The sequence below is a fragment of the Eublepharis macularius genome, chromosome 12 (genome assembly GCF_028583425.1).
Source record: "Eublepharis macularius isolate TG4126 chromosome 12, MPM_Emac_v1.0, whole genome shotgun sequence".
Taxonomy (NCBI): domain Eukaryota; kingdom Metazoa; phylum Chordata; class Lepidosauria; order Squamata; family Eublepharidae; genus Eublepharis; species Eublepharis macularius.
In genome coordinates this window covers 58,169,820-58,189,467 of record NC_072801.1, presented here as the reverse complement: position 1 = coordinate 58,189,467, position 19,648 = coordinate 58,169,820, and the positions used below count along the sequence as shown (strand labels likewise).

General features: G+C 47.4%; 1 protein-coding gene across 1 annotated transcript; it reads right to left on the bottom strand.

Moving 5' to 3' along the window:
* Positions 1–2,128: 2,128 nt before the first annotated feature.
* On the bottom strand, positions 2,129–19,438 carry LOC129338857 (eukaryotic translation initiation factor 3 subunit C). Its single transcript, XM_054993376.1, has 21 exons — positions 19,356–19,438; positions 17,706–17,855; positions 16,089–16,154; positions 15,675–15,864; positions 14,443–14,568; positions 14,156–14,210; positions 13,573–13,682; positions 13,117–13,244; positions 11,973–12,129; positions 11,740–11,843; positions 10,705–10,846; positions 10,447–10,572; positions 9,303–9,396; positions 8,591–8,778; positions 7,730–7,954; positions 6,473–6,836; positions 6,157–6,316; positions 4,214–4,279; positions 3,777–3,864; positions 3,272–3,434; positions 2,129–2,320 (listed from the first exon to the last, which is right to left on the bottom strand). The coding sequence occupies exons 2-21, from the start codon at positions 17,804–17,806 to the stop codon at positions 2,235–2,237; spliced, it is 2,739 nt and encodes a 912-aa protein (XP_054849351.1). The 5' UTR covers positions 17,807–17,855; positions 19,356–19,438; the 3' UTR covers positions 2,129–2,234.
* Positions 19,439–19,648: the final 210 nt, after the last annotated feature.

Below are 19,648 nucleotides of genomic sequence, written 5' to 3'. Positions count from 1 at the left end.
TAACTAGCTTTCCTGTAAGTGGGTTATGGTGACCCAAGAAACACGTTTTTTGGCAATGGAAAAGTCCCTAACTGGTTTGAGGAGTGCTAAACAAGACTTGACATCCAGAGGAAAACACTGATTAGAAAGATTGCCCACATTGGAATGGAACTGGCTCCCATATAAAGAGATCAGAGAATTTCAGCCAATGGGAACATTGCTTATGTATTAGATCTATATGTCATTTTCTGCAAAAGGAGGCAGGGAAGTTCCATCATGATGATGGACACACCTTCTGTTAATGTAAGTTTAGACAGAATTCAACCTCCATGTTTTAAGGGCATGGTTAAGATATGAAGGTAGGGTGAACAGGATTAGTGGGTAGAACTTTGAGGGGTGACCCAGTTATAATTTGGTGATATTCAGTTTTGTCAATGGCAAGTGGGGTGTGTGGGAGGGGTTGCACCTCTTGTATAAAAGAGGGGTCACACATTAGGAGAAGCTCTTGCCTCTCACCTGTCAATTTTGTTCACATTTGCTTCTGTGTGTCTCCTGAGGGTGATCTAGATTTCTATCAAAACCATACAGCCTGGCACCTCCGAGGGAGAATGGCCCAACTTGTTTTGTTTAGTCTTGAAAACTGGTTAAGATCACCGAATAGTTTAGGTCTTACATGTCTTGAGACAGTGTGGTGCAATGGTTAGTGTCACACTAGGATCTGGGAGACCCAGGTTTGAATCCTTGCTCTGCCATAGAAGCTTGCTGGGTGACCTTGGGCCAGTCATACACACTCCCAGGCTAACCTACCTCACAGGGTTGTGGTGGTCATAAAATGCAGAATGATGTAAACCGGTTTGGGTTCCCATAGGGAAGAAAGGCAGGGTATAAATGAAGTAAATAATACTATTGCCTAACCACGAATCCAAACATCATAGTGTTGCCAGCCTCCAGGTGAGGCCTGGAGATCATCAGGAATTACAACTGATCTCTAGACTACAGAGATTAGTTCCCTGCTTTGGAGGGTGGGCTCTATGGCATTATGCCCCAACTGAGCTCTCTCCCCTCCGCAAACCCCACCCACCCCAGGCTCCACCACCAAATCTCCAGGAATTTCTCAACCCAAAGCTGGCAAATCCTATTCATAAGGCAATTTCATCCCTCTGAGTCTGAAGAACCACCTAGCTAGTTCCCTGTTTCATAAACTGCAATGGATCTCTTAAGACCATAAGCCTCTGAAATTGTTCTACAAAGGGAAAGCTATGGGTTGGAATGAAACTAGCTGTTTTGGCAGGTGCAAGGAGCATGATTCCCCCGCCCTGCTCCTGTCCACTCAATGGCAGCCCAAAATGCCCCCTGAAATCCATTTCTACAAGGAAAATTGCACTCTTGTGCCCATGGAAATGCCTAGTTGGATCCAAGCCCATTATCTAAAATGTTGTGAATTGTTTTTAACTTGCTCCCCACTTACTTTTTAATTCACATCCCATACTGCAGTTCACACAAGGGACTCAATGCACAGGTACATAATGAACAAATTAAAAACAATCTGAAACGTTCCATTGCAGGTCCCCAGTTGCTTTATCAAACCCAATTTGCTATTACAGATAAATAACAAAACTGAAAACTAAGAGCAAAGTAGACCCTGATGGAGGATTCAGCAAAGACTGAAAAACAGCTGATCTGATCATCGCACTGTATAATGATAAAACTTGTAAAAAAAAAAATCTGAGCCTCTCTGAAAAGGTCATTTTCACCACTTCTGGGAAAGGGAAGTTATCTGTTTAAAAAGAAAGCAAAACATTTGACATTCATGTTTTGACATGCATTGCAGGAAGTAATGGCTCTCTACCAGCATGTGAACATGGACAAGTTTTGGAAATGTCTAGTCTAATAGTGGAGAGTCAGTGCTCTCTCCTGCTCCTTATGGACGATATACTTCTGCAATACAGGCAAACCGTGCAAAGTTTGGCCTTGGATGGATCTCTGCTCACTCTCTCCAACATTTCCAACATCCTCCCCTCTTTGGGAACCGGTATTAAAAGCTGATGGTTGCTGATATGGGCTCAAGCAGATGACCCCATTTCTTTGTCCTGACATAGTATTGCCTGTCTTCCATTGTGTACCCAAGAACTACACATAGAGTCTCCTTTCAAACCAATTTTTTATTCTGTGTGTTTAAAACCTGGCAATCTGAAGAAGACCCCCCACCCCCCCAGCTTCTCCCATGAGAAAGTTCTGTGGTGACAGTCCAAGAATTAGTAGTTACTCTGGCGTTCCTGTTGTCGGTACCCTCCGCGACGCAGGTAACCTCCTTCGTTCTTACGATAGCCATCTTTTTGATCTGTAGGACAGAGATGAGAAACATGAACAGGAAATTCAAAAAGAGTCCAGTAGCACCTTTAAGACTAACCAATTTTATTGTAGCATAAGCTTTCGAGAATCAAGTTCTCTTCGTCAGATGCCTGATACAGATACTGGCCGCCTCTCTTCTCTCTCCTGCTCTTCTGTATTTGGCCAGTATCTGTATCAGGCATCTGACGAAGAGAACTTGATTCTCGAAAGCTTATGCTACAATAAAATTGGTTAGTCTTAAAGGTGCTACTGGACTCTTTTTGATTTTGCTACCACAGACTAACACGGCTAACTCCTCTGCATCTATGAACAGGAAATGAAGCTGGTGAAAGACACCCTGGAAAACCTCTCAGAAAATGGTTGACTTAGAAACACTGTGGCATTTTTCAGGTTGGGGAGATCTGAGAAAGGAAATGGCATTTCACTTTTAATGACCTACATAGAGGGAGAAGATTTGGAATCAAAGACAGCTGGACCCTGCAACAAGGCAAGGAAAACATAGTTATCTTCCAACAACCAGACGCTACATTCAATCAATGGCATGGATCCCATCTAGATTTCCAAGCTTGGGGTGGGGGGGGGTCACCAATTTTGCTCTGTTGCAGCAGCACAAAAACACCCTGAAATTCTGTTGGGGGACTGGAGAAGCAGGGATCAAGGGACTGGCAAAAATTGTCCCCTTTCCTTGCACCTGCAGAAATCTAGGCAGGATCCAAGAAATTGGAAATTGCTTAAATACTGTCAGGTGTTTCTTCACAACCACAAAGGCTTGACTTTGTCTGAAATGGGAGCATAGACTTTTAAAAAAAACAAATGAGGATTCCACTGAAACACTGGAAATATCTGCCACTCCACTTAGCCAGAGGAATAACTGAATGAGTGGGGAGAAACAGAGGCAGAAACTGTTAGGACAAGAGAGTTGCCTATTTGCTCCACTCACCCCGGAAATAGCCGCCATAGGTGCCTTGTTTCTGGTCAAAGACCCTCTCATTGTTCTCCACGAGGCTGCCCAACTTCTCAGCCAGCTGCAGTGCCAGGTTCTGCTGGGATGTGGGTTCCGTTCGGTGCATCACAACTGTCTGGGTGGGCTGGTCCAGGGAGGCCTTGGGGAAGGGGCGGGGGGAAGGAGGTCAGAGTTGGGGAGGTTTGGATCAATTCAGAAAGGGAAGCTCTACTATGAGCTTTCAAACACTCTTAAAGCCCTTTGATCTCACTCTGTTGCTTCCCTTTTCTTTCAAGAATGTCCAATGAAAGTTCTTCTGTAGCCTTCTTGAAGTTGCTTCAGGAACTTGCCTTTGATTCGGGAAGTGCTTCAAGCAGATTTGTGCAGGAGGGCCACATTTCTCCTGGCCTGTCCCACTCCCCTTTTATTGCCATCTGGTATCCTGCCTGCCAGCCCCACCCACCCCTGCATCTTCCCAGCACTTCCATGCAGCAGATCTCACCATCAGCTCCTCGTTGATGATCATCTTGCTGATGATGCTGTGCACAGTCGGTAAGTCCAGCTCAAACATATCGGACAGGATTTCCATGCTGAAGAGGAGATGAAGGTGTGCAGGAGAGGAAGCAGAGATCGTGGCTCAGTTACTGGAGGAGGGGGACAGCAGCTTGCAAAGCAGAAGGCTCTGATAACGGGACGTGGGCCCTTGCAGAACTTAGCACTTGTGTACCAAATGAAAAAAGTGCACCCAAGTACAAGGGAAGGATTTTTTGGGTGGGTCACATTGACTGGAAGGAGAGGCTGAATCCAGGGAGTCCCCCCACCTCTCCTGGCTGGGTACTCCCAGCCACTGATGCCATATGCACTCTAAGCAAGAGGACTCCATGCTGAAGGAGGCAGCAGTTCAAGAGAAGCCTACCCACTCCAGCCCCATCTCAGTACCTGATGGAATCATAGACGCTGCTGTAAGTGAAGAGGTAGGTTCGAAGAGACTCCTCTTGGATCTTCCTGTAGGGGGAGCCAGAGAAACAGCCAGAAGAGCTTAGAAAGAGGAATCTCTAAAAGGACAAACTACGCACAATGAAGATCTTCCTCACTGATCTAACATTTATGGGCAAATGCACAGATGGGAAGGGACTGAGCTTAACCCTGTCAACTTAGTTTAATTTCCGTTATTAACCACCCTGTAAAAGAAAAAAAAATAATAAACCTGCTTTTCTCCACTTCCCCAATGATCCAAACTGGTACTGTGCAGAGGTGCAAGCAAGCTCTGAAACGTGGAAAGAACCACCATCATGGGCCTCCCAGCACCTTGGCTAGCTGGACCCAAAAACCATTTGTCTTCAACTAAACCCAACGCACATGACCTGGTCTAACCTGGGTTTCATGAGCAGATGAACTAGTTTTTTTTTTTTTTAAGTCAATGCTGGAGAGGAGGGTCCTGCCCCCAACCTGGTGGAACTGTCTGTACACACTTGAGCCTGCCAAGATCTTTTATTCTGGTGGGCCTGCAAGACGGAGATGTTCCACCACGCATATGACTGAGGTCGGCCTTATATCCATCCAATAAGCCTCCCCAATGCTCTCCTATTGGGGAGGGGCTATATAGACATTTCATCTCCCCCACATGAGAAGTCAGTGTGACCTGAACAGATTACCACTCCGCCTCCCCCTGTGCACTTCGGCAGAGGTGGATGGAATGGCTGCTACCTTTGGTACCTGTATTTTACATTTGTATCATGATTTGGTTTTTATTGTGTTTTAAAATGTATTTATACCCTGTTGTAACCTGCCCTGAGCCCGCCTGCGGGGAGGGCGGCTAGAAGTTAAATAAACAAATAAAGAAAAGGATGCAGTTTTCATATTTAATGCTAATGCAATTGCTACAGCATTTTAACCAGTATGGCCTCCTCCAAAAAGCCTGGGAGTTGCCATATGGTGCAAATGCAAAATAATTCTCTGACTGAGACTGAGGGTCAAGCTAAACAATGCAGGTTTTTAAAGAGTTAAGTCTGGGTTCCCTGCAGCCACACAGCAGCTTTAGGGAATGGTTGTTAAAAAAAATAAAGGTGGGCCCAAACAGCCTCAGAATGCCACCACAGGGGAAGGAAGAGCTCCTGCCTCCCCCCCCCCTCAAGCCGTTCGCCTGTGTCAAAACAGCACCACGGGTGAGGGGATTTCCTCGTTTTCACTGCTCCACGTGCAGAGAATGCTCCACACAGACCAGCAAAAACAGATACATCCCCCCCCCCTCCTATTTTGGAAGAAGGCGTGTGGGGGAGCATTCCTCCCCCCCTTGTGCCATTCTGTCGCTTTCTGGGCTCTCCTGTATTTTTTAACAGCCATTCCCACAGCTGCTGTGTGGCTGCAGGGAATCCGAGTTGGGTCTGGGGAACCTAGACCAAACTCTTTAAAAAACTGCACATTTAGCTTGACTCTCGCATACATAGAACTAAGATTCCCAGAGTTCTCTAGGGGAAAGTGATGACTGCAGTCCCCAAAATGGAAGTAAAAGAATACATTTAAGAACAACCACATAAACTGACCCGTATAGCAGGCTGGTATTAAAGCGGGTCCTGGGTCTGAAAGGAAGAATCAGTAAAGGGCTGAACTACTCTTTCCTGTTGCAAGCCACAGTCCCCAAGCTCCTGTGCATGAACGAGGTGTAATCCGCTCTTGGTATAATCCACTCACTTCTGCTCCCTTCTCTCCGTCTCAAATACTCCCCTCTGTAAAGCCTGCCCACCCTCTCATCCCCCCTTCTTCCTCTGACTGTTCTCCTTGCTTCTGCATAATCCACAGCTTCACATTTAAAAGAAAAAGGCTGGATTTTCTCATACTCTCCCCTGCCTTCCGCCCACTCCGAATTCCCACTCCAAACTGACCGGATAAGCATGCTGCGCACTTTGTCAGCCTCCGGGAAGAGGTCCCAGACCTTCCCGTTCATTTTCTCATTGACGATGAAACGGTGGCACGTCTTCCAGTCTCCCATCTTCATTGCCTTGGAAGCAGCCACCACATGCTCCCTCATTGACTCTGGGGGACCTGGAATATAAAGGAGTTGAAGGACCTTAGATTACCAAATCAAGCATGAAGGAAATCCCTGCCGACAGTTACCTTGTCCACTCAGAAGCAGCAACAGCCAGAAAAGCCATTTTCTCAGAAAAAATGGCTGACTCGGGTACCCAGGAACCCACTCACCAAGAAGCGGCTGGCGCTCGCCCACACGCAGCTGGTGGTGGAACTGCTTGCTGATCATGCGCCGCCGAGCATCGAACTCATGGGCAGCCATGTAGGGGATCTCGAGCAGCATGGCTGACACCAGGTAGACGCACTCTAGAAGCTCCAGGTTGATGTGCATGTGGAAGGGAACCTGCCGGCGCTTCTCGATCTTCTCTTGCTCTTGGTTGCGCTCCTGCATGCTGCGCATCAGCAGGCCCTGCCCCAGCAGCTCCTTGGCCCGCCCGCTCGACTGGATGTCCAGCAGGGCATTGTGGGCATCCTTAATCATTCCCTGGCGGAAGGCGCAGATGCCCAGCTGCACCATTGTCCTGTTATACAGAATCTGCAATAGTAAAGAGAGGAGTTACAGAGGTCATGACCTTCAGTGCTTACTAATTATGGCTGCCTTCTGCCTGTATAGGCCATGACCAACAGCCCACCCTGCTTCCTGTGGCTGTTTTCATAGAGAAGAAGGCACAGAAATGAGGGCAAAGAACTAGTCCTATGTCACAGACTATTTGACCTTCTTCAGCCTTTACACTTTCCCAGCCAGTCTACCCTACCTCCTTGTTCCCCAAGCCTGTTTTTTTCCCCAAGAGAACAATGGCAGAGCCCAGTGTGAAACTAGGAAAGGAATCGCGTCCGAGAAGGGTGGCTCAGGCTACTGGATATGTACATAGCATGAAGACAGGAAGATCACCAGTTTGTTTAGATATTTATACTCAGCTTTTCTTCCCAATAGGGACTCCCAAAGCAGCTTCACACATTGTTTCCCTCCTCTATTTACCATTATCATTAATAATAATGAGGAGGAGGAGGTCACCTAGCTGGCTTCAAGTGGAGGAGTGGGGAATCAAACCCGGATCTCCAGCTTAGAGTCCCGTGCTCTTAACCACTACACCAAACTGGCTCTCTTGTAACAACCACCCTGTGAAGTAGGTCAGGCTAAGAGTGAATTAGTGATCCAAGGTCACCCAAAGAGCTTCTATAGCAGAGTGGGGATTGGAAACTGGGTCTTCAAAGATGCTCTAGCCACTAAACCACACTGGATCTCTGTGCAGTAACAGGTTCTGCTCCATTCCAAGCCTAGCACCATCATTTATCCAAGTGAAACAGCTAGCTTCTTGGGAGAGGTGGCCACTTTAGGCCAGTCACTCACTGCCCTTGGAGGACTGGCTATACCTAATCTCTCCCTCTACTCCCAAAATCCTTCTTGCCCTATTTTTGTTCTCTAACCTGTACTGGAGGGTCTGCATGCTGAATATTGTCCTGCAGGTGGCTCATGAGCATCAGATCACGGGCCTGGTACCAGCGATCATGCAGGGCGTGGTGGTAAATGTGGCACAGGATGGCACAGGTACGAATCCGGTCTGTCCGGTCCTTGGCATAGATGAACTTGCAGAGGCGCTCCATTAAGACTGCAGAATCCTCAGCTTCGTTTTCAGCCTGGTCCTGTTCTGACTACAAGCAAAAAGATAACCATGACTGTAAAATAACCAAGGGACGAGCCCCTATTCTGCATTCCACTGGAAAAATCACCTGTGAATATTCCCTGCCACAATTCCCAACCTACATCTACCCTAGGAATGGAAGCTAACTTCAAATCTATTTTTTTTCCTCAAGGCTCCCAAATCAAGGAATTGTAGCTCAGGACGTGTGGGGGGGATGTGTGTGTTAGAGATCTTCACAAAACATTCTTGGCACCATCAACAACGTCTCACTTCTCAGGATAACCTCCGAGGAAGCTTAGTTGTGAATATGCATATGCCTGAAAACCCCTAACGTCTTTCTCCCTCCAAGCCCTTGATATCCATGCAATGCTTTATCTTCAAAACAAAAATCCCTGAAGTTTGGCCAGCTTGCAAACAACATCTCCAAGCCACAAATGTCTATTACAACTCCTGTACTACACTGGAGCTGCAGAAATCACACACCTCTTGTCAGAATACGGCAAACCTCCTCCTCCTCTCGTCTTAGGAGCTGTGCCACACACATATATACCACCCTCCCCTCTCAAAACACTGGCACGCTACAGCTGCAGACACTGACGCACTTGCTGTCCAGGTGGGGCCTGGCCACTTCCTGGGGTGAACCAACCTTGCTGTCCCCAGCTGGCCCCTGCTGCCGCTGGTGGGCCTTGTAGTCAAACTTGTAGTAAGTGTGAAGGATGCATCGGAGGTAAACACGGCAGATCTCCTCTGTGGTTCCTTTGTCCTGCAGGTAGACCTGCACACGTTCGATGATCTTGCAGACCCGGGCCTCGTCCTTCAGGTGATCCACATACTCTGGTGGAGACAGAACAGGCATTCTTACAATATTCTTACAGGCAGGGCCAGCCATTTCCAACATGCCATGTAAAACAGAACAATATTGAGTGCAGAATAATAAGAATTTCAGCTTTCGATTTTAGGGATGCTTAACCCCCTCCCCCGTTTCTAGTCCTTATGATAGCTTCATTCAAATCTGAACACGTGCAGGATGTGTCTAAACAAGGAATCTGTGTTCAAAGTGGAGGCTTCTTCAAGTAGCTGCTCCTCATTCAATTCCACCCCCCTCCCCTCTCCATACATGCCACACATTGCTCTTCGCAATACAATTTTTTAAAACCCTTCCTAATGCAGGGAAGGAGATTTTTTGGAACAAGCCAACAGACTGAAGTAATTCTTACAATGCCAAGCACATGAGCTTCCTGTACAGCAGAGTGATCTTACAGCAGCCCTCTTCTAGCTGCAGGCTTCAGTCCCACTCCCAATTCTCCCCCTGCAAGCCCCAGTTTGGGTCTCCAAGATTCCTTCCCCAACACACCCACCTTGGGAGTGGGGGTCTGTGTTCTGCATGATCTTGGTGAATTCCTCATCCATCCGCTCCACCAGTGTTAGAATGCAGCCACGTACACGGAGGGGCTACGAAAAGGAAACAGGCAAAGGAATTTAGGGGTGTCAAATGCCACTGGGCGTAGTAAACACACGGACCACTTCTGCCGCTGGCCAGAACAACAGTGGTCACAGAGAAGCACTATTATGGCAGAACAGCAAGAAAAACACAAGCACCATTAAGCAGCAATGAATCAAACTCGCATCCACAGAGCCTTTTATTAAGCCAGGGTATAACATTAGGCAAAAGGTTACGGATGAACAAATGACAGCACAGAAGCAGCTGCCTCTCTGGCCCATTATTACTAAGTAAAAATGCCTTTTCTTTATTAGGACCAAAGCAGATGTCACATCTGGCACAAGACTGATTTGTGCACAGCCAGACATGCCAGGGAACTGGACTAAGCATGTCAGGGCTGTACTTGGCTTAGGAGTGCAGTGCAGGGGGAGGATGGGTTTTAGCCCTCCTTCCTGTGCCATTTTCATGAGCTGAAATGGCCTGGGGGATTGCTATTTGCCCCACTGCAGGGGTCCATGTGTATTGCTTGTATGTTTGGGAACTTCAGTTCATACCTGGGTGTACAAAGGTCAGAGGAACCATAACCTAACTCACGCCAGACCCAACACTTTGTTTGGACCTTAGGTGACCAGTTCTACCCTGGGTGGAACCCATCCCTCCCTCTTTTGGTTGTTCAGTAGCAGAACAAACATCTTTAAATGTTGCCTGTGCTCAAACATAATGCTGCAGGTCATAAAGTGTTTATTTGAAGTCTGCTGTCTATGATACTATATGCAAATACACACACATGCACGCTCCTGCCCTCTTATTTTTGGCTAGCTCATCTACACCAACATCCTTATGCACTGCCTCCAGCTCAATCCACACTGTCCTGATGACAAAGGAGGAGCTACATACAATCATAACAGTTGCTAGAGAACCATAACAGTTTAGCCAATATTCCAGGGCTGGTTTCTGACAGTAAAAGGCAGTAGGAGAGAGCAGGGCCCTTTCCAGGACTCTTTTGGCATTTGAGAGAGGACTTATTAGCCTAGGCCCAGAAGCACCCATGTGACACTAACCTGTTCATTGTTGGACAAGTTCTCCGAGTCTTCTGCAATATTCTCACCAATGAAGATGTTGGGATGTGCGAAGAGGATATCCATAAGCTCGTTGATGCAGTCAAGGCATTTCTGCCACATTTCTGGCTACATGACAAGCAGGGCAAAAAAGCCACTCAGCATTTCAGGACAGTAGCCACAGCTTCACAAGGCCACATGTCCCAAGGGAAAGGGATTGAGCTTCATGCTGGAGATCTATCCCCACTCCTGCCCCCATACCTTCATGTAAGTTGCCAGGTTGGGGTTGTAATCATACAAGGAAGCAACAATGTTGAACTTGATTTTTACATCAATGGCAATTCCCAGGTTGTTCTCCGCTGCAATTCCAACCAGCAGCTGCAGAAGTTCAATCTGTGCTGCCCTGAGAGGGAGAAAGGGTTGGATCAGCATGTATTTGTATAGATGGAGGAAAAATTACTCAATGATAATGCCCAAAGATAGCACAGCACTCACTGGCCTATGCTAAAGCCTTGAACTCTAATGAACACTGAGTTAGATCTAGTGATCCACCTGTGCAAGAATCATGGATATTTCCTGCATTATTTCCTCCCAGAAACTCCTTCCACCCTGGGAAAGTTGATTCCCAGGACTGCTGAATGCTTGTGGAGCTGCAGCAAAGAAGGAGAAGGGGCAGAAAAATAACCCCCACTGGAGAGAAGCAAGGAGGTGATTCTGCTCCCTCCTCACTGCAGCCCCTGTCAGCTGTAACTATGGCTGGTATCAACAATAGGTGGCACTGGGCACTTGCCATGGTCTAGGGACAGCTGAAGGGCCCACCAGCTCTCCATGCAACTGTAATTCCTATTAATGCACACCTAGGGGGACTACCCTCTCCCATTGACATCAATAGCAAGACTCTCCTATGTGATTTCCAGACATGGATTTTATAAGTCTATGAAGCAAGAGGCTGTGCATAGAAGCAGCACCCTTTGCCTTTGGAGATGCCTCTCAAAATCTCAGCTCTTCTGAGGCTGGCTGTGGTTACGGAAAGGAGTTTGCACATTCACAAGGGTTTCAGCTACTTCCTTCAGGTCTAAAAGCAAAACTGAGAGTTGAAGGGACCCACGTGTAGTCTCCTGCCCACAAAAACTAGGGGCCAGCTCTGCTTCTGGCAGCCTAGTCCCAGTATCACAAGGAAACATGACAGGTGAACTAAAGGATGGCATCAGCCAAGGGGCAATTTGGCAGTCTGGAAAAGTCAAGGGAGACAACACCCTTCTTGTACAAAATATTCTCCCCCCGTCCTAGTCTCACCTATCGGTGCCTTTCTTCCCCCGGGCTTGGAGGATCTCATTGAGCTTCTTCACCACCACTGCATGGTTGATCTCTGTGCCTTTGGCAAACATCTTGGGCTTCTCCTGCAGCAAGAAAAAAAGGCAGATGATGAGCAGCGATGAAAACGAAGAGGCAGCGGCAGTCCTCTGTTTCATGCTGCATCTCACTGCCAGTCCCTTGGCTGCCTGGAGGGGGCAGCAGCAGTGCCTTACCTTAACCAGTGGGACACCTCCCTTGACCTTCTCCCACTCGCCACTCTCATTGTCATCCTCATCACCTTCGTATCTCCTAGATTTGTGGTCTTGCTTCTTCTTAGCCTTCTCCTCACGTTTCTTCTCCAGAACCCTCTTATCCTCTTCAGTTCCAGTTCTGTTAGGAGAATCGAGGATGGGTTAAAGTAAGCTTGTTCTTTTTAACCTACGAAGTCTGAAGGTCCAAACTAGACCATGTGGCTTGCCAGAAGCTGGGTTTCCCACTTCCCTAAGTGCACATGCAGCGCCCTAACGGTGCAACTAACTTCTCCCAAGCTGTTTCTGGTATAGCAGACAGTGAGGAGTGGGGTGAGGAAGTGAAGCCTGCTCCTCACTCCATGACACAATCCTGAATTGGGCCTCCGGGCATGCGGGAACCGAGTTTCTAGTAGCTGCCTATCTGTGACACGCCTGGCAAAACTGGACCTCGGCTGCCAGTGAAATCTAGAAACAGCGACTTGCCTCTTACAAACTGAGCCATGCACTAATAAATCCAACCTAAAAATCAAATCATAACCATATAAGCCATATAAACCAAATTCCCACAGATGCACCAAGTAATGGAGCATTACCAATCCACCTAAGCTGGGCAAGATCATCTGAGTATTTACTTAACAAAACTAGTTTCTAAACATGGGTTAAATATGCCAAGTCTCCAGGGAATGCTCAAAATAAAGCCAAAATCCAAGGTGCCACCTTAGCCAACTTGCACAGCTCAGTTTTCCTAGATGAAAATTGCACCCAGCAGACTCTGGCCCTGGAGATTTCCATATTTCCACGGTTATCTAGGCCTAAAAAGTGTCCTTGCCTCCCAGGAGACTGTTAAGCAACAGGCGCAGATGTCATTTGCTATAGAAACAAGGCCCAAATAGTTGGCTAGGTCCTTTGACAATGTCAGTTATTCAGTCCAGGGACCAACACAACTCAAGAGCTTTGTTTTCAGATTAGAAGTGGTACATTCTGACCAGAGATCACTTCACTGCTGAAGGCCCTTGCCGCCCATTATTTAATAGAGATAATGCTGCTCCTTAAGTCTTGCGTACATGCCCAGATACAGACACTCAACTATGTCTCCCACCATGCCCAATATAACCATCCCTCTTACTTTTTAAGGAACTTGAAGGCCAACGAGGTATATTTGCCTTCATCCTCATCTGACTCAGAGTCAGATTCAGAATCCGATGAACCCCAGTCCTCATCATCATCAGAATCCTCCTCCTCCTCATCTTCATCCTGCCAGAGGAAAAGTAGAAAGGGAGAAAGATGATCAACCAGCAAACCCTGTCAAAGATTCCTATGCATATGCAGTGCAGGGGTGGGGAGGCAAGGAGTGAGTAGTGAAAAGCAACAACCAACTGGGGAAAGGGCTTTATCACTGCCAAGCCTCCAGGAAACCCATCTCTGTTTCCAAGGTCTGTGTAAAGGTTTTCACCCCCCACCCTCTCTCTCCCCCCCTTAACCCCACACCTGATCTCTACAATCCAGTGAGCTGCCCCAGATTCCTTCTGCAGGACAGATGTGGGTGGGGGTGGCCCTGGAGCAGCTGTTTCACAGCTCTCACCTCCATCTTTTTGAGGAATTTGCCACGTCCTTCGCCAGCGCCTTCCTTCTTCTTCAGGAAGGCAGCTGCGCCCATCCCATCATCATCATCTTCATCCATAGAGGAAGATCCTGAAAATAAAATAAGCAGGGAAAAGGAAAAAAATTGTCTGGTGCCAAGTTCTGGAAGTCCTGATGGGCTGTTTGGTCCTAAAGAGCCACCATGGTTGAACCTGGATTGGGATTTCAGTACCATGGATGGCTGTGCTTAACTCTCCCCTTCATGTGCTGTGTCCCTGATCGAAAACACCTCCTCCACTTTAGGTACAGGGCAGGGGGAAGGGGGGGGCACTCCCCTTACAGAGGCTTAAGGAAAGGTCAAGTGGCCATTCCAAATCAGGGATAAGGCGTACAACTAGTAAGCCCCCCTCTTGCCTTGGATGAATTCCACCACCTGCTCCCTTGGGCTGCTTTTTAAGGATGAACGCCCTGTGGTTCCAATCACTAAACTCCAGCATCATGTGTACCTTCCCCTGTCCTCCCCACAAAAACTCACACCCATAAAGAAACTTCACACCATGACCCACTACTCTGTCCTCACTCACCTTCTGAGTCATCGCTCTTCTTCTCATCATCTTCATCAGCAGATTGCTCAGGATTCTGGGAAATGGAGAGACTGTGTGATACAGGCTGCCTGGATAGGTTACCCTCCCTCGACACCCGTTTGTCCTTTCACAGTACAGCCTGACTCCATCAAGCTCCTGCTGCATGTAGCTTTTAACAAGGCTGACAAATCCACATCCCTGGGATTTACTGAAGACAATTCCTCCCTTTCCTCAAGGTATTTCTCAACCATCTTGCTGGAAGTCCTTTGCCTTAAAGTGTGGGGTACCTGACGGTAGGAGGTGATCTGGCTCTCATAATCCCGGTTGTACTTTCGGATCTTCTGGCGCAGGGTGCTCAGTGCCTTGGCATTGTTCTTGTTCATCTTCTTCTTGCCTTCCTTGTCCTCCCATAGCTATGAAGGATGAGAAAAGAGGGAGAAGCGATTAGAGATGACACACCAGCCATCTGCTCCACAAAGCAGTTTTTGCTCCCTCCCAAAATATGCAACGTAGGAAGATCATCTTGCTTTCTGGCTTCCCAATCAAGGCTGGATGTGAAGGGGATTTCTGTTCCATTAACAAAGTAGATGATGCCTAAAAGATTGGAATGGAGAGAGGGGCCAACCCACTCCTACGCCATTTTTCTCTGACCCCAGCTGGTATTGGAGCTGAGATCCAAGCAAGCGGGCTGGAGAAACTGAGCAAGGTGAGGTGTAAGAAAGCTTGGCCCTTTCTCTCCTGCACGTGCTCCTTGCTATGTTAAAGTAAGATCACCACACCTGCCTCTTACACAGGAATGGAACTTATGAAAACACTCATCTGCATTTCCCACATTTAGCCTACTCCCGAGGATCCAGTCACCACAAGGGTTGCCTTTTCCATATGCACTAAAAGAGCTGCCACAATGAATGCCACTTTGCCCGCGCCCCCTTCAGATGCCCTTCCAGACTGTCAGGAGCTGCACTGCCGAACAGATCTGCAGCACTTTCCCTTTAATACGCCTCCTCATTTTATCTCCACGTGACAGGAAGCAGGAGGCATGCAGTAAAAAAAAAAGGAAACAAGAGACCTGAGCATTTCCAACCCAACTTTTTGGGTCTTGGCAAACCCCGAGTCCTATCCTAAGGCTCCACCTCTGCCATTCAAACCCCTCCTACATCAGGGCCATGACAAAGACGCTAGGAATGTTCCACTCTCTTTTTTCTCCACAACTGTAGCTAGAAAAAGAAAACCCCAACCCCTTAGCACTACCCTTGGTCATCGGAAATGACAAAACAGTGTGGGGTAAAGGTTAAAAGACTGGACTAGGGAAACTAGGCACAGAACATCATGAAACCTCTCTGGGTAACATTAGGCAGGCATTTTCTTTCTTTCTCTCAGCCTGACCTAGGGAGAGCCACAAGCCCTCAGAGGAAGACTAAAATAAAAACATGAGACAGTCACCCTCCCTAAGCAGGCGCAAGAACTCTCAGAGACAGCCTCCACAGATCCATAACTACTGCCTCCTCGACATCAATACCTCATTGAGGTAGTCCTCAAGATCTGCCAGGATGCGGATGTAGAACCGGGGCACCCCTTCTTTGTCCACAATGCTCTTGGCCTTCCCATATGCCTTGCCCAACAACTCAAACTCCTCCAGGCATTTCGTGACATCCCGGATCTTCATGGCATTTCGGATGGTTTTGATCAAGTTGGTCAGCTCTTCAAACCTGCAAAAATTTGGAGGGAAGTGGGAGAAGAAGAACAGTTACATCTCTGGGGATCCCGCCTGGGTGACTTAGAAGGGGCTGCTGCAGCTGTTATGCCTGATGGAAAATGTCACACAAGACCCTCTGTGAGAATGGGGAATATCCTGGACATTTGAAGGTATTGTTGGGCCCAGCCCTCCAGAAGCCAAGCATCCCACTTCTCACCAAGATCAGCAACACATCACCTCTTGTCTTTTGCGCTGCGCACCACTCTCTTTGTATCTTCTTCATCTTCACTCAGAATTAGAGGCCTATGAGAAAGAGAGAGATGAGATGGAACCCTTGCACTTTAGAACCAAACCTAGCCCTAAGTTGTGAGCCAACAGTAATACGTGCCTAAATAAAAGAGGAGTCTCAGTAGACCATAGGTCTAACAAGTATGGGAAAAAACGAGGTGGGAGACTAGAAATTCAGGACACACAGCCTGAATCCAAACAGACACAGAATTATCTAGAACTCAACTTGGCTTGCCAATATTTGCTGAATATTCTTTATCTAACTCACATTTTTATTAAGATATTTACACTGCTTTTTGCTTTACTTGGCTCAGCAAACTCCATGAAGAACTCACCCATAAGAACTGGTCAAAAAGAGCCAACAGAAATAAAAAGGAACCCCAGTACACTGTTGGTCTACTGACCACAAATGTCCACTAAATAAAGGCATTTTAAGTTAAGCTCTGAAATCTAGTAGGAACACACCAGGATAGAGATCTCTTGGGAGGGCTACAATCTCAGAACTACCACCAAAAAGACCCTGCCCTCCCTAAACCACCTCTGGCAGAACAGCAAACACAGAAAAGTGCTCTCAGTGGTGACCTAGACTGGCATGAGCCATCCTGGTGTAATGGTTGGAGTGCCGGACTAGGATCTGGGAGACCCAAGTTCAAATCACAACTCTGTCTTGGAAGCTTGCTGGATGACCTTGGGCCAGAGCATATCCTATCTCACAGGGCTGTTGTGAGGATTCAATAAATGCCTAATAGGCCCAAGACCAAAACTGACCCCCTGAGAAGTCCTGAACAACTTGCCAGTTGCTAATCCATCCTTCTACCTACTTTACTTCCCCAAAAGGGGCATATCAGGAAGGGAGGGGGTAGGAAATTAGAAATGAAATGAGGCTGCAAGCCTACAGGACTCCCACAACACTAGCGTCCTAACTAGGCAAAGTACATGCCATAAAACTGACATGCCTTCTGTCTTTCTGGAGAGCCTTAATGATGATTGTTAGAAAAGAAGCAGCGATTAGTAAAGGAATAATATGGATGGAACAAAAGATGGTCATATGGCAGCAAAGAAAGAACAAGCAAGGCACTGCTGTGATGATTCAGAAAAATCTTTGCTGAAAAAGTGGAACTTAAGGGGAAAAGAGAAAAAGAAACTTAGGCAGAACAGCTCCCCCCCCCGAAACCCTGTGTTAGGAGACAACATCAGGGAAAGGCCTTGGCCTCTATGCCCTGTTATGGTCATCCAGAGCAACTGGTTGGCCACTGTGAGAGACCGGATGCTGGACTGGATGGTCTGACCCAGCAGGGCTTATGTTCTTACAGAAGCTGCCAAACAGACACAAACAAGGGGCTTAAGGAGCAACAAGGTATGTATGCGGGAGGAAGATGGGGCAATTGAAAGGGGTATGGGCTGGGTGCTGTGAATTAAACTCACTCTGTTGCTACTTTCAAGTCTTCAGGGCCCCCAAACACTCTCTCAACTCCACATCTCTTGCTACCTAACTGAAGTCACTTCTTAATGGCTCACTGACCCAGTATCCCCCCCCCCACTTTACCCTGCGCCCACCACACTTACTGTTTTCCAAAGTTGCCTCCGACAGGCTTGGCCACCTGCTCATCCCCAGAAAGCGACGACTCCGACTCGCTGTCTGAGCCCGTAGTAAAGAAACGCGACATGGCAGCAGCGGCTCTGGGTCAGTGACCCCCTCCCCAATCCTAAACAGGGCTAAAATTTAAAGGGTCACTAGTTCAATTATTTTATTTTAAAAAAGAACTTGTTGATGTCCCATTTATTTTAAGCTGGCATTTCTGTATTATTGTTTTATATACTTTCTGAACAACTCTTCAGTCCTCACCTATACTGAATCATCCCCTAAGACAATATACCTGCAGAGGGATCTTCTTTGCTTCTTTACTCTTGCTCTCATCTTACTCCCTCTGCTATCTTCCCACATGCCAAATTTTGAACTGTGAGGGCTGAATCACACATTACGGAAGACACAGGTCTGAGGTCCCCACCCTGGGACCTCTGCAACAGCCATACCTGAGTTGTAGGTTCTCCACCCACTATGGCCTAAATCTTTCCCTGTGCTGCTTTCCTGATCAGCAATACTCTTGGGGGTATGCTATTTGGCCTATAAAGTAAACTCACATATACACTTGAGGATGTCTCCAACAAGCCAAACAGCATCCCTCATGGATTGTTTCTGGTCAAGAAAAAGGTACATGGGGAAAGGCTGAAGCTCCTGTTCTGAGAACCAGTTTGGCATAGTGGTTAAGAGCATGGCACTCTAACATGGAGACCCAGGTTTGAGTCCCCACTTCTCCACTTGAAGCCAGCTGGGTGACCTTGGGTCAGTCACAGCTTCTAGGAGCTCTCTTAAGCCCACCCACCTCACAGGGTGATTATTGTTGTGGGGATAATAACATACTTTGCAAACCGCTCTGAGTGGGCATGAAGTTGTCCTGAAGGGCAGTATATAAATCAAATGTTGTTATTATTATGCTATCGTTATGATCTGAATCAGGCAGTGTGTGTAGAGAAACTGAGAACCTGTAACTTGGATGTGTAGGGCTAGGAACCCTAGATCCAGCCTGTGTTTATTTTATTAATGTGTGAACCAGCAGCAAGTTCCTTGGGGATGAACCTGGCTTTTCTTGGTACTTCCTACACTACCACATAGTTACTGGTGCTAAATAGAGCAATAATTTACTAGATTGTTACAACCTGAATTCTATCTCATTTTTTACTGTTAATTGCTGACTGCTGCTATAGAGCTTGCACATAACTTTACTGTCTCAATAGCCTGTTTTCTTTCAGAGGAACTCATACATAAATCACAGAAATTATCCCATCCAGGTGCTGACCAGTCTCAAGCCCGCCATGCTCCAGCCAAGAGGTTGCAAGAAGTTGCATCATGCACCAGTCCCAACCACACCTTCGGAATGCAGCTGCTTATTACTGGACTTTGAAAGAGTATTTTAACGCTGCTGCCCAGAGCTTTATTATTACTCTTGAAACCTTACAAGTTTTAGTTCTTTTAGCCACAGAAAACTGGAAAAAACATGGCATAAAATATAAAACCAATATTAAAATAAAAACCAATACAGTCTCTCTCCCCCCTCGCCCACACCCATTCCTGCCTCCATCTTTATCGACCCCCCCCCCCCTTAACTCCCACCCTCCCGCCCTGGACCAGCAACAGCAGCCCACGCGCGCTCTCACCCGAGCCAGGCCTCGCAGACAAGCGGCTTCACGCAGCTCTCGCGACCACTACGCACGCGCTAACTTTTCTACACGTCACTTCCTAAACTGTCGCTAAAACGACGCCGTCGTGATTGGTTCTACCGGTCTAAATGCGAGGGTTCCCCCCAACCCCGAATAGGGATTTTCACAATAGAGATGGCTGCGGATTCGACGAAGTGGGCTCTGCCTAACTATTATAGCGGCTCTGTCTCCCTCTGCTGCCGTGCTGATTTTTATTCACAGAGATGATACGGTGTAGAGCGATCTCACGC